At 42.4% G+C, this 14,671-nt stretch overlaps 1 protein-coding gene across 1 annotated transcript in view; it reads right to left on the reverse strand.

Moving 5' to 3' along the window:
- Nucleotides 1–221: 221 nt before the first annotated feature.
- Nucleotides 222–14,671, reverse strand: part of LOC106613099 (seizure protein 6 homolog) — a 120,430-nt gene continuing 105,980 nt past the window's right edge. Inside the window, exons 10-16 of the mRNA XM_082956382.1 lie at nt 10,634–10,830; nt 9,695–9,889; nt 8,791–8,982; nt 5,078–5,272; nt 4,909–4,947; nt 4,609–4,717; nt 222–2,893 (exon numbers count right to left, since the gene is read on the reverse strand). Coding sequence (XP_082812508.1) covers nt 2,707–2,893; nt 4,609–4,717; nt 4,909–4,947; nt 5,078–5,272; nt 8,791–8,982; nt 9,695–9,889; nt 10,634–10,830 — 1,114 coding nt within the window. The 3' untranslated portion in view covers nt 222–2,706. The remainder of the gene's footprint in view (nt 2,894–4,608; nt 4,718–4,908; nt 4,948–5,077; nt 5,273–8,790; nt 8,983–9,694; nt 9,890–10,633; nt 10,831–14,671) is intronic.

Below are 14,671 nucleotides of genomic sequence, written 5' to 3' on the forward strand. Positions count from 1 at the left end.
TGAGGAGCATGGGTCATCTGACAAAAGCTTCCTCCAGTGTGCTCGGTGTTATGAGGTTTTCTTCACTTCTTTCAAGGACATTCTTGCTTCCTTCAGCTCTTCTTTATTCATGTATACATATCAGGGCAAATTCAGATGACCGACTCAGAGGGCAAAAAGGCTAAATGCATCTCAAAGTGAACCAGTAATCCTTAATAAATGATTTAATGAGATTGTGTCCATTTTTTTCTGAATAATAACTTTATTGAGGACGTTTTGTTCATGAACTGGCTTAATCAGTGTATATACAATGAATCAAAAATAGATTACAGAATTATAATCATTGTCATCACACCTGTTTGTGTGAATAAATATTATCATGTGACAATGATAAAAAGAGAGTTTGAATGGTGATGCATTCTCCTATAGAAGAAGCTATATTATTTTAGGCAAATACATTGCATCAGTTTTTGAGAATCCCCAATCCACAACAGTGACTTCTTAAGCTTTAACCTTCCCTGGTTTTCATCACAAAACTAATGTCACTAGAACTTATATACGCTTTGCCATGGACTTTTCAGAGATTTGCCAATCCAATATCATTCATGAATACCTTTCAATCAGCATGTTGAAGACACACATACAATTGTGAACAAAGTGAATGAGAAGAAATGAAATTACTTTTTCTTTGCATTACTACATCTCAATTTTATGATCCATATGAAATCAACAATGTAATAACCTCAGATGAACCAATGCAGTATCATTAATATACATAATATGAACATTGCTTAATAAGGGCCTTCATTTTAAGGCACATTCAGATGTTTTAATCATAGGAGGTTGCATAAAAAAAGAGGTTTGTTTCCATGTTTTTGAGAGGGTCAACTTTACAATTTGCAGCTATTGTACAAAAAAATTGAAAAGATGTTTAAATTGTCCATTGTATTTGAAAGGTTTAAGAGTCCAAGTCCTTCCCTGTAGCTCAGTTGGTAGAGCATGGTGTTTGCAACGCATGGTGTTTGCAACGCCAGGGTTGTGGGTTCGATTCCCACGGGGTGCCAGTACAAAAAAATGTTTAAAAAAAAATGTACTAAATGAAAATGAAATGTATGCATTCACTACTGTAAGTCACTCTGGATAAGAGTGTCTGCTAAATGACTAAAATGTAAATGTAAGAGTCCAAGTCATGATATCCCTCCAATCATCACTTGAACAATCTAGCTCTTTTGTGGTGTGCCTTGCCTCAAAATAAAAATTCCCTACAAGCTGTGGGACAAATGTGTTGTATTTACACATTCCATTTTTTGGACTAGATACAAACTCAGCTTTCCCATTTGTGAGGTTCGACATTGGACTGACGTCTTTAGGGTTTGATCATCTCAGGATAAAAACTGTACAAACACTGTTGATAGGCCATTGCTGTTGAAGCTCTACAAAAATAATAATGTTTTCCAGTCTTTGCAGTGATGGCCAATGTGGGCTGGGCAGAGACATGTTCAGCAGACAGAGGGAAAGGTGGTGGAGGCAAGCGGAGTGAGGTGTGAAGGGGGAGGGAGGGGGGGTCTGAGGAGTGCAGACAAACTTCCACAAGGCAAACCATCTTGAGACCAGACCTGTCAATGCTGAAACACGTAGTTGTGCCTCTAGATGGAAACCTCATACTCTCTTGTGTCCTGTGAAATGAGGACATAGTTCTGAATTAGGGACAAGCTTGTACACAAGAAGTTATAGTGAGACAGAAGTAGAGTAGATCATATTCCTACTATGACCACAAAGGCCATTCCTCTTTTTGTGAATGAGCCATGTGATAACTGACATCTGTTTGTAGACTATGATAGGGATATCACAGGGATACGTTTAGTGTCTGGAAGTGGTTAGCCCAAACTGTGAGGCTTTTCCATTGTCACCTGAGAGAGGGGACAATGACTTTAAATTGTCTATACATACACACCATTGTCCATACATACAATTCACATACATACATACAGTATATTTATTTATATTCCATTGCTCATTCTGATATTTCTTTTTAACTTTTAGATTATGTGTGTATTGTATTGATAATTATTGTTGGAGCCAAAAACATAAGCATTTTGCTGCAATTGCGATAACATCTGCAAAACTGTGTATGCGACCAATAAACTTTGACTCTATTTTCTATTTGATTTGAGAGGTTTGTACCTCTCCTCTGACCAATTTAAATGTACTCAACCTACTGTGGGCTTTAGTTCAATAAGCTCACAGTGTGCAATAGGTTCAGGCTGTAGAATCAGAGTGTGGAATTGATGAAGACTGATTGACACAGACTGGAGGCTAAATAAGCAGGTTGTAGCCCAACGCTTGGTCTCACCTCGTTGTTCTTCAGGAGTGCAGTCATGAAAGGATAGAGAAACAAACAGGCAGAGAGACAAATGTTAGTTATCTGAAAGCATGAGTATGAAAGCATCAGACCTGGGTAAAATATTTGACATCTTGCAAGTACTATTTGAACCCATGTCTGAACAATGTCATAGCACAAAAATAAAGCTATGCTTTGTCAAATGAACTAGGACACCTTTTGTTTGCATCAGGTGTAATGAAATGGCCCTTGTCAATGACTGAAGGTGAACGGAGTATACATTTACACCCCTCAAACCTATTTCTATAACATCACCTAACGGTAAATTAGATTTGGTGAATGAACCTGCAATATGGCAAACCAGATGGTGCTTTAAGTGCATCATCTCAGACACGGATGACAGCGCCTGATTTCAACCTTTTGGGAGGCTTACTAATTCCAACAGGCATCTCTGTATCAGAACGTACCATAGTCTCTGTTTTGTAGAGGGAGTTGTCGAAGGTGGACTCTCCTGGGATGTGGTCATATGGTAAGGAGGTGGACATGGGAAGACACAGAGGCTTCCCCTGAACCCTAGAGAACACACACATACGCAGTGGCTTTTTAAAAATGTTGTTACGTTATAGCCTTATTCTAAAATGGATAAAACCTTATTTACATCACTATTCAGACCCTTTGCTATGAGACTTGAAATTGAGTTCAGGTGCATCCTGTTTCCATTGATCATCCTTGAGATGTTTCTACAACTTGATTGGAGTCCACCTGTGGTATATTCAATTCATTGGACATGATTTGGAAAGGCACACACCTGTCTATATAAGGTCCCACAGTTGACAGTGCATGTCAGAGCAAAAACCAAGCCATGAGGTCGAAGGAATTGTCCGTAGTGCTCCGAGACAGGATTGTGTCAAGAAGTTTGGAACCACCAAGACTCTTCCTAGAGCTGGCCGTCCAGCCAAACTGAGCAATCGGGAGAGAAGGGCCTTGGTCAGGGAGGTGACCAAGAACCTGATGGTCACTCTAACAGAGCTCGAGAGTTCCTTTGTGGAGATGGGAGAACCTTCCAGAAGGACAGCCATCTCTGCAGCACTCCACCAATCAGGCTTTTATGATAGAGTGGCCAGACAGAAGCCACTCCTCAGTAAAAGGCACATGACAGCCTGCTTGGGGTTTGCCAAAAGGCACCTACAGTAAAGACATCTTAGACCATGAGGAACAAAATTCTCTGGTTTGATGAAACCAATATTGTACTCCTTGGCCTGAATGCCAAGTTTCAAGTCTAGAGTAAACCTGGCACCATCCCTACGGTGAAGCATGGTGGTGGCAGCATCATGCTGTGGGGATGTTTTCAGAGGCAGGAACTGGGAGACTAGTCAGGATCGAGGAAAAGATGAATGGAGCAAAGTACAGAGAGATCCTTGATGAAAACTTTCTCCAGAGCGCTCAGGACCTCAGACTGGGGCGAAGGTTCACATTCAAACAGGACAACGACTCTAAGCACACAGCCAAGACAATGCAGGAGTGGCTTTGGACAAGTCTCTGAATGTCCTTGAGTGGCCCAGCCAGAACCCGGATTTGAACCCGAGCTAACGTCTCTGGAGACCTGAAAATAGCTGTGCAGCAAAGCTCCCCATCCAACCCGACAGAGCTTGAGAGGATCTGCAGAGAAGAATGGGAGAAACTCCCCAAATACAGGTGTGCCATGCTTGTAGTGTCATAACCAAGAAAACTATGCTGTAATCGCTGCCAAAGGTTCTTCAACAAAGTACTGAGTAAAGGGTCTAAATATTTATTTTATTTGTAATGAATTATCAAACATTTCTAAAAACCTGTTTTTGCTTTGTCATTATGGGGTATTGTGTGTAGCTTGATGAGGGAAAAAACATTTAATACATTTTAGAATAAGGCTGTAACGTAACAAAATGTGGAAAAAGTCAAGGGGCCTGAATACTCTCCGAAGGCACTGTAGTGTCACAAGGGCAGCATAATATACTTACAACATTATTACAGAACATAGCTGGTCTATAGCTATCGATTAGTTTCAGTGCTTGACTTGGGCAGGAGCTCACCGAGTACCAGCACCTCAAATGTTCTACTGCTCGAGCTCCAAATTATTGTGGAGCTCCTGCACCCAAATATAAACAGTATCGGCACCCAAAATCTGTACCGGCACCTATTTTCAGTCCAAGACAACCCTTGGATAGACTACTAGGTACTATGGATGATGATAGCTTTCATACTTTCAAAGTATTTTATTTATTTATATAAAGTAAGAATACTAAACCTACTTAGAGAAGTAGAGGTAGATCCCGATGATGAAGACCATGATGAGGGCCACTGGTATAAAGACTGTTAGAGCTATGTTGGCTCGCTCCATGATGTAGTCTGTACTGGCAGCTGGTGAGCAGAGAGGTAGAGGAATCAACAGAGACACACTCAAGTGGTATGATAACCTAAAGATGCACACTTCAATGTAGCACACTTGAAGTTGCTGTGAAGTGCTGTATTTCGTTTTTTTTATTTGGTCTTGACTTGATATTTTAATTTGAAAGATCTAACGATTACTGTGCAGACTTGACGGCACTTACCGTCTAACCTGCGTTCATTTATTAACTCCATTGAGGAGGCTGTAAAGAAATGGAGAACATCAGAACACAGATGTTAAAATATACAGACAGATATATTGTTCATCATGAACTACTGAACAATGCCCGAGTGAACTACACACACAGGGGAGTATGTGTCTGCAGTTCCTACCTCCGCAGACAGGGGGTAGGCTGCTCCACTGTGACGGGTGTCCAGGGACACAGCGGAGGACAGGCTCCCCCAGCAGCTCATGGCCTCTGAGGCAGGAGAAGCGCAGCGTCTCCCCGGCCTGGTAGAGAGGCTTCTCTGAGATCTGGGTGCTGTAAGACGGGGTGCCAGGGTTCCTGCAAGGCTCATAGGTCACCGCTGAGAGAGGAGTGGACAGGACACACACAGTCGACATCATATAATGTATTTTTGTAAACAGCTAGTAGAACTCTTGGTGTATTGTATGAATTGGAAACACTGCCAATCCAGCTAGCACATAACGTTCTGAGAACCATTTCTTAGAGCTTGGTGAGATTGTGGTTGTCCTATGGTTATTTTGCATACAACCTTCCCACAATATTCTGTGAATGGTGCAGGATACCCAGCTAGCACATAACGTTCTGAAAACCAGGTGGAAATTGTAGTACTTCAGCATAAGGTTTCCTCATGGTTCTATTTAAAGTAATGCTCTCAAATTGTTCAGAATTGTTAAACGTTTTTCTATGAGAATTGTAGTGCTGCAGCATAACGTTTTGTGCCGGTTTCCTCATGGTTCTATTTAAAGTCATGTTCTCCAAACTTTATAATAGTTTGCCTAATTTCAATTCTGTGAAAAAACAAGCACTGTATCGTGTAGAGAATCATTGAGTTTCATTTTTGCATCTTTTACTTTTAGTTTTGCACACCAGCTTCAAACAGCTGAAAATGCAATAGTTTTGGTTATTGAAAAGGTATTTCACAGCGGTTTAGATGGTACAGTGATTCTCTACACTCTGAGTGCTTGTTTTGTCACATACTGAAATTATTAGAATTAGAACTATTCAAATTTTGGTGGAGCGATTCCTGCATATTGCACCTTTAATGAGGTGCTTATTTCTTTTGAAATAGAGTCTGTTTGAATAGTCTAAAATGAACAGCTTTCTATCAGTTACAAAAAGTGCCCCTGTGACAACAATTTTGGACCCCCTTGTGGCCCCCCTAAATGTGGAGTATGAAATAATTTTTACATAACAAATTTTTGCTATCATTCTTTTTTTTACATCCGTTATTAGACAGTGGCAACGATGATGATTATGAACATGGTCTTTTGCCTGCAATGCAGTGAAGAAAACGATATGACAACAATAATGTCTAATGTAACTGGCCCCAGCTTGGCCCCCCCAGTTGAAATGGTCTAGAATGTCTAATGTACAACTGGCCCCAGCTTGGCCCCCCCAGTTGAAATGGTCTAGAACCGCCACTGTATATATAGTGTTATTGACTGTACGTTTGTTTATTCCATGTGTAACTCTGTCTTGTTGCTTGTGTCACACTACTTTGCTTTATCTTGGCCAGGTCGCAGTTGTAAATGAGAACTTATTCTCAACTGTCCTACCTGGTTTAAATAAAGGTGAAATAAAAAAATAGATATATTACAAAAAAAATCGATTTGTGCCCGATGCCGCCCCTCATCTGATTCTCCGCTGGGCGCGCAATATAAATTGTGCCTATAGGCTATTTAGTGTGGTCTCAATCAAATGATCCATAGGCTATAGGCTATGAAGTGCATGTTTGGAGAAGCACAGAGCAAAGTTATATTTCTAAGGTAGCTGCTGGGATGGTGTAAATAAAACCAGGCTGCCATTACACACTACAATGGATGTTCCACCCCTGAGCCCAGGCCTGCTCTGCTCTTGTTGATCAAACAACGTTTTGTGTTGTGTAGGGCTATGGTGACAGTTCAGGAGAGAAGAAGGCTTCTTCTGATTAGGCCTAGTCCAAAAATGCACTATCTTGCGTACAGACTAGCCTATAGCCTATGTTCTGTTCAGTTTGAGAAGCAGAGCGCGATGGCCGGAGGTCAAATTTGATAGCTTGCTACTACTATAATTTATTTGAATAAAAACAATGTTTCTTGCCCATGATGTATTTATGAGTTATTGACCTCACAATAATCCAGATTCACGTAACGTGCATTGTGGTGATGAAGCAGCACCCGCGGCACAATCAATCACAAATGGAAAGCTCATGGTGCTGTAAGTAGGCAAATTCGAGTAGACATAATTTATTTAAACCGTCTTCATTTTAATTAGACTTCACTAACAACAAGAGGGCTTTGTGTTGAAGCCTATTTCTTTGACAGACAATTAGGCTATTGTGTGTCGGTCAATTCCTCCACCAACCATGCACTCTTTAAATAGCCTACCTCCGTGTCAGTGAAGGGCTGTTAAATTAAAACCCAAGACAGAGGGTATGCCATAGGCCTAGTTTTATTAAACAAAATTGCAAAAAGCACAAGCCTACCCCTTGTTAGTTGAAGATTTTGAAGAAAATAAAACAGATCTGATTATATAAAGTCTCTATAACAGCGCTTTGGTCAGCAATGCTTTATGCTAGAAACAAGCTGCAAAATACCCGGGAAAGACTATACTTTACTTGGGAAGTAATCTAATTCTGTCACTATCAATTGATTAAGCTATTCACTTCCTGTACAATAGAATATGTTTAAACCCAGACAGCTTTTAAGGAAACACTTGTGACCTTCTCTCGTTGGGTAAAGCAATGGAAGAAAAGTAGCCAGCATTTTTCTGCGTCAGTAGGTCTACTCTTTCTGGGGTGGAATGGTGGGCCTAAATTATGAAAGTAGCCTACCATGCTCAGACTCCTAATGAAGTCACCGATTTAATTATTTGCAAACAAGATTTGGCATTGGAGAAATATGATAAGATGAACACATAGCCCTATCTCTCTGTCCATTCTTAGCCTATCATTTTGGTAATTTGTGTGGTATTAAAATAATATTCCGCTAATGGGTAAAATTACGTAGGATTGCATGAAATGTTTATAAAAGGATTTTTTTTAATCAGACCTGCAAATACGATGATAGCATTGCATGAATCTATCTTTCTACCCCTACTCTGTCCATGGTGGTCTGCAAACCCACGACCTTCTAGCCCGCATCCTTGTGCGCTATCAACATTTCTGCATTGCCATCTACTGTTTACAGGATGAAGAACAGTTTCTAAAACTGCATATCTAAGGCTTTGCTCTGTCCAGGAAGCGAGGGTAAACAGTAGACATGTCCTCTGCTATCCACTTTGTTTTAATTATTATTTTGGTCATAGAAGAGGGTCACTTGTTTCTTTTTTTTTTTTCAAGAGTTCAGTGAGGGTTTAGGTAAAATATATTTAGCTGAAGGGAGGGTCATCCATTTTAAATTCAGAGAAGTCAGATTTTCTCCATGTAACCCTTATTATAAATAACAATCACTCCCTAAACAAATTCATTTACATGCGTCCTATCTCTGCTTGGAGTTAAACGGTTAACCCAAACTAAGCTAGTTGTGTTATTAAAAGTCTTATTGAAACAGATTCTCATAATGTTATTTAATTACCTTCAAATAACCTATAATTTCTGTTCTCAGAACAGAAATAAAACCTCCAAGGAAAACATTCAGGGAAACATAACAAAACGTTCTCAGAACCTCCCTGCAACCTAAAAATGTATGTTCCCAGAACAGGTGAAATTTCCACTTCTGTTCTCAGAACGTTTCAAAAAATGATGTTTTACCAGCTTTGTTCCCAGAACCAATGGGAAACCAAAAACGTATATACCCACAATGTCCAAGGAACCATGTGCTTGCTGGGAAGTGTGTATGATGGAGATGTTTTAGCAGGCTGAAGTTAGGGGGTACGTACAGCCACATTTGGGTAGCTTCTCGCTCCATTTAGGTCCGGAGGAGCCGTGGCTGTAGCAGGAGAGCAGGCTGTTTCCAGAGAGGGTGTAGCCCTTGTTACAGATGTATTGGATGGTGGAGCCTACAGTGAAACGCGGGCTGGACATCACCCTGCGACTGTGTTCCACAGTACCTGGGTCGTTACACGACAGCACTGACACACACACACACACACACACACACACACACACACACACACACACACACACACACACACACACACACACACACACACACACACACACACACACACACACACACACACACAGAGCTTTACTCATGTGCAGGGAATACAATTAGTTATTTTTTTTTAAATCATTAGCAGTTGTCAATGCTTATTTGTGGTTATCCGATGGGGCCAGAGTGGTGCCTGGACCTTTTTCTAATTAAAGCCTGCAGACACAAACCCACCGAGCTGGAAAATAAAGAGATCATCTCTGTGTCTCAGTCCCACACAACATCAAACCATGAACCCAATCCTGGGCCTAGTAGGACAAGGGTCAGCATGGTAACAATGTTCACGTGACAGACGTCCAAATGAGTCTCCAAACCCCTGTGTCTTGTTACAGGTCAGTGATGCCGTGCTTATCACTGTGTGGGACATGACCAGGACCAAGGACTCTGTCACACTATCCTGTCTCTACTCCGCAGCATCCAGGTCATCTGGATAGAACAGGAGTAATGTGTGGAGGAGCTGGAACACAGAGCCTACTCAACTCACTGATGCATTGGTCTATACAGAAAAAAGGGTTGTGTTGTCAGAAAAGCTTTTACCCATCAGTCTCTGGTCTAGCCTGTCCTTAACTGAAACTGCTTCTCACACCTAAAATGCACCTTCTGTGTGCCAGTGTGTGTGTGGTAGTTACCTCTCTCACAGCTGGGCAGGTCTCCACTCCAGGTCAGGTCCCACTGGCACATGAGCAGCTCTGTACCCACCAGCTGGAAACCTGGGTAGCACTGGTAGGTGACCACCGTGCCATGGACCAGCTCAGGGTGGGAGGTGCTCTTCCAGCCGTTGGTGATCTCTGGGAGCTCTGGACACGTGTCGTTACGAGGCACCTCTGTATCCATGAACGAGGGAGAGAGAAAGGAAGCCAGAGAAAAAGGCACTGACTTCACAGAGTGCACAGAGCTTGAGTGGTGTGGTTTTGCATTCAAATGAATGAACCTCAGGACAAACACAATAGAGGACATCCATTTTGTAGGAATTTCAATCTAGTGTGACAAGTGCCATGCAATGGGAGGTCTGTCTGCCAGGCAGCCTGGCGGTGCCCGTTCTAGCCACAGCAGAAGCCAGAGAGGGCAGGGCACCCTGCAGACGAGGCTAATGTGGACAAACACACGCAGTAATTGTGTTTGGGTCTCTGACGGGCACAATACCAGACAGCTGCACCACTTGGCTGGGCCTTGCTTTCCATCTCTGTCAGAGGCATGAACAGACTATAAATCTCTCTCTCTCTGACTTTTCTCTCTTTCTCTGCCTTCCCTTTGTCCCTCTCTCACTTCTCTCTTTCGCTCCTCTCTCCCAGTCATCAGTATTCTGCTGCCTCCTCTTTCTCCCTCTCTCTACATGGAATTCATTACGTCTTATCAGATGTCTGCTTTATGGGTTGGCTCCGCTCCGGTGTCGTGACGACCGTGCTGATGGAAGGGGCCCCTTCCTTTTTATGTTTAAGAGAGTCTCCTCCTCCTGAACCCTCTAGAACTCTCCTCCTCCTTATTCGTCTCCCCTCTTCACTGCCCTTCTGTCTCTTTAACTCTTTAATTCTGTTCACACTCTCTCCTAACTCACTCCGGGGCCTTACCGAAGAAGTGCACCACAAAGCCGTTGCCGTAGCCATAGATGTTGGTGGCCGGGTCAGACTGGAACTGGATGGTGACGTCGGCCATGGAGGTGTAGAGTTTGAAGTGTGGCCGTGAGCCGCCATACTGGCCCAGCACCGTAGCAGTCAGGTCATCTCCATCATAGAACGTCAGCAGATCGTTCTTCCCTATGTTGAGGCTGGAGCACAAAGACAGAAGGAAAATATATTTTGCCGTGCACAATAAATTGGTTTTCATGCACACTCTCACATTACTAGCTCATTTGACATATAGTTTCTTTGTCATTGTTTTCTGTATCTGTTTTAAAAACTTGAAAGCATCCTCACTAAAATACGTTTCTTGCTTTGAGACGTTCCGTTTAAATGTTCCATTTACTTTGGAGCACCATAGCTCTACTGAAAAGAAAGTGACAAAACCATGTGGTAATTTATCACATCATTTTTTTTTTTAAATCCCTTGTTTTAAATGTGTTACCTGAGACAGAGCCCTCTGCTTAAGCACCAGGACAGGATGTAAAGTAGGGAGGAAATTACACTCCGCCAGAACAGGGAAGTGACCTGTTACTCTTTCCTGTCTCAAATTAATCACAAGTGGCTCCTGATAAAACTCATTACAACGCAAGCAACTGAACTATTAATCACTTTGGAGCCTAACAGAAAGAAATCCTGAAAAATCTGAACGATAAAGAGATTTGGTTCTGTAACACAGTCGTGTATCAGTAGTTGTCACGCTCGTCGGAAAGGACGGACCAAGGCACAGCGTGAGTTGAGTTCCACATCTTTAATATACAGTGAAACTAAGAAAACAACAAACATGCAATGAACGTGAAGTCGTAGTGCTCAACACATTAACACAAAAACAATATCCCACAATGCAGGTGGGAACAGGGACTCCTTAAGTATGATCCCCAATTAGAGACAACGATAGTCAGCTGCCTCTAATTGGGAACCATACTCAAACCCAAACATAGAAATATAATTGACTAGAACACCCCCTAGTCACGCCCTGACCTGCTACACCATAGAGAACCAAGGGCTCTCTATGGTCAGGGTGTGACAGTAGTGTATTGTATGACATGAATAACAGAGAGAGTGTAAAAATGTCTCATTCTCATCAACTTGTTTGCACTCCGTAAACGGAGTTCAGAATCAAGACATTAAAGATATGATGCACATACGACTTGGCAAAGATCAGGTGTATCAGACTATTTAAATGTCAGTACAGCTTAGCCTACCCACTGGGCACAGACGTGAATTCAACGTCTATTCCACTTTGGTTCAACTTAATTTAATTGAAATGATGTAGAAACAACATTGATTCAACCAGTGTGTGCCCAGTGGGTATTTTCTGCTGATGCATCTGTATTACAGCTCCAGAAAAAGCTAAACCTGCAGTAATTAATTGACACCTGAAAATGCATCTCACCTCAACAGTGCGGAACAGATTGAGAAATTGTATCAGCTTGCATTAAATTTGTTGTGATGAAGTTAAACAAGCCTTTGCATAGCTGTGCTGCCGTATCTGCAGAGAAAATTAATCATGCTTTCTATTGTGTGGCAGTGATTTGATTTAGTGTAATTTAAACACAGGCTCAGATTGACTCGGCCCACAGGCCCAGCTGCCTGCCACCATGTTCCTTCACAATGCATTATCTCAGACAACTCCTCATCTGCAACGGCATTTTCTATTCTCCACCTCTGAGAGAACTTGACATTCATGTCCAGCACAAGTAAAATATAAGTACCACCTGCCCGTTTCTAGCTAGTTTGAGCAAAATGAATACCCCTCAATACAAATCACACTTCGATTAAACGCAGTCATTTGTGAGTCATGATGGCTGCTCAATGATCATTAGAATCCTCTCCTTTCATCTCACCCCTGCACCTCTTAATTCCCACAGACTAACCTGAATGAATGTTCTGATGGAATATCCCATTTCTAATCCACTCCTCTCTGGCTTGTGAGATCTTGGCTGGACGGGGATCCAGATCCACTGCCCTTCACTCCGCCTCAACTCCCATATTCAGACAAGCAGGCTCAGAGTCAACACAGTTATCAGCAATACTAGTGATGAAATAAGTCAATGAGTTCTCCTGACAACTTCCAGCCCTGGGGAGACAAACCTAATCAAGGTATAAGTGCTATAACTAATATTTGATGCATCAATGCATGAAATATCCTGTCGCTCTTCTCACTAAATTCTCACCAAAGGCAAAATACACTATAATGGCAGCCAATATGGAAACTACCAAAATCACTGTCTGTCTTTCACATCATATTTGACTTGCAAACTATTTCCTCCCTTATTAACACCATAGGACTACTGGGGTGGTGTATACAGTGTGTGTATATTGGTATGTACGTGAATGTATGCATGCATGTGTACAAATTATTTACATGAACTAGAACTGCCAAAAGTCACATGCATGGGTGTTTGTGTGCAGGTGTATATTCAGAATGTGTATTTCTGATAATCATCAAGGCAGAGACACAGCTAAATCCCATTCCCATACACTCCTAAACACTATTTAGGCGTTGGAGCACTCCGTCAACATTTGGAGCATCTGAACTTAGGCTGCTGAACTACACCCCAGGTGTACTATCCTCCACACCTGCATGTCCTTCACAGCCCCTCCTCCTGCACCTGAGCCCTTAACGGGCACCTAGCTAGCCCTCCTGGTTGGTTGGGATGAACCAGTCGTCATTAGAAGGGCCCCTGAATGAGTGTCCCAGCCGTCATTAGGGCCCCTGGTCCTGTGTGATTGTGGGAGCGGTGAACAGGACGCTGGGCGGTGATGAATGATCATAGAGGAATGAGAGTGTTCTCATTACCGTGGTAAAGTGTTCCTAAACCCTGGTAATGAGCTTCAGGAAGGCACACCGTGCAATTGTGTTCCAGAACGCTGGCATGACTAGTGGGCCAGGAGGGAGGCATCAGACATGGACCATGCGGGTTCATGGCACGAGAGTCTGTGTGTTCAGATTATCAGTGACTGGACTCAAAGCATAATCACTCCTTGTGCAGCACTGGTTTCATCACTATGATCAGAGACTGAATGCTTTCCCTGAGGATGTAATGAAGGATAACAGTGGTTTGAGTGATGCCTTTAAACTGAGATTTCAGATGTTAGGTTCTCATATTTCCCCCTATTCAGCATATGCTGATATTGATGTTCACATCAAAACTGAAGGAAATGGCGAGGAAATCCTGTACATTATCCTTAGATAGCTCTCTCTCTGTCTCACTCACATGCACACGCAAGCTGAATTCTCATCAATGCTCCGAGGTTGAGCTGAACGCGCTTCATCGTTGTCCCTGAAAGTCATATCTGCCCAAATCGCTTCACCTCTATATGAATAGGAAATTAATTATGTTGACAGCTTCTTGTACCAAACATGGGGGATGCCATTTATTACAATGCCTCAGAATGTACAACCACAGCTGAGGCGTTCCGAAGAGAGAGAGAAGAGCAAGAGAGACAACATATGCAAATGAGCCAGTTCTTAATTAAGGAAGCCAAATGATTGTACGCATGGTTAATCTATCAGGGTCTGACACAGCAGGGTCTTCTGTTCCCAGCCTTCACCTGACATCACTATCACGGAAAACACTCACTCCTCTCCCCTGCTCTGCTCAACCTATCTGATTCAGCAGAACACACACCACCTCTGTCCGAACCCCCGTTAAATAATTAGTTTCCGCTCCAGTTGGTAATTAACCTTTGTCTGCTGGTACTTATGTGTCCCATCCAAGAGCAAGATATTATTTTATCTTCAGCCCTTTTCTCTTTCATTTGTTTAACCAGTCACAGTGGGGTAGTTCTTTGCACTGGCAGTTTCTGTTTGAAGTCAGGCCTGTGTTTGTACATCAGCTGTAAAGCTTCTCCTAATGATCTGAGTGCAGAGATGTGCTGCAGAGCTCATGCGCGGGTAAAGATTCTTAGAAAGGTTACAGCTACTCTGTGGTGGGGCGTCCTCCACTTGAACTGCTATGGGGAGGGGAATGTGACGCCAGGATG

Source organism: Salmo salar, chromosome 09 (genome assembly GCF_965601325.2).
Source record: "Salmo salar chromosome 09, fSalSal1, whole genome shotgun sequence".
NCBI classification, from domain to species: domain Eukaryota; kingdom Metazoa; phylum Chordata; class Actinopteri; order Salmoniformes; family Salmonidae; genus Salmo; species Salmo salar.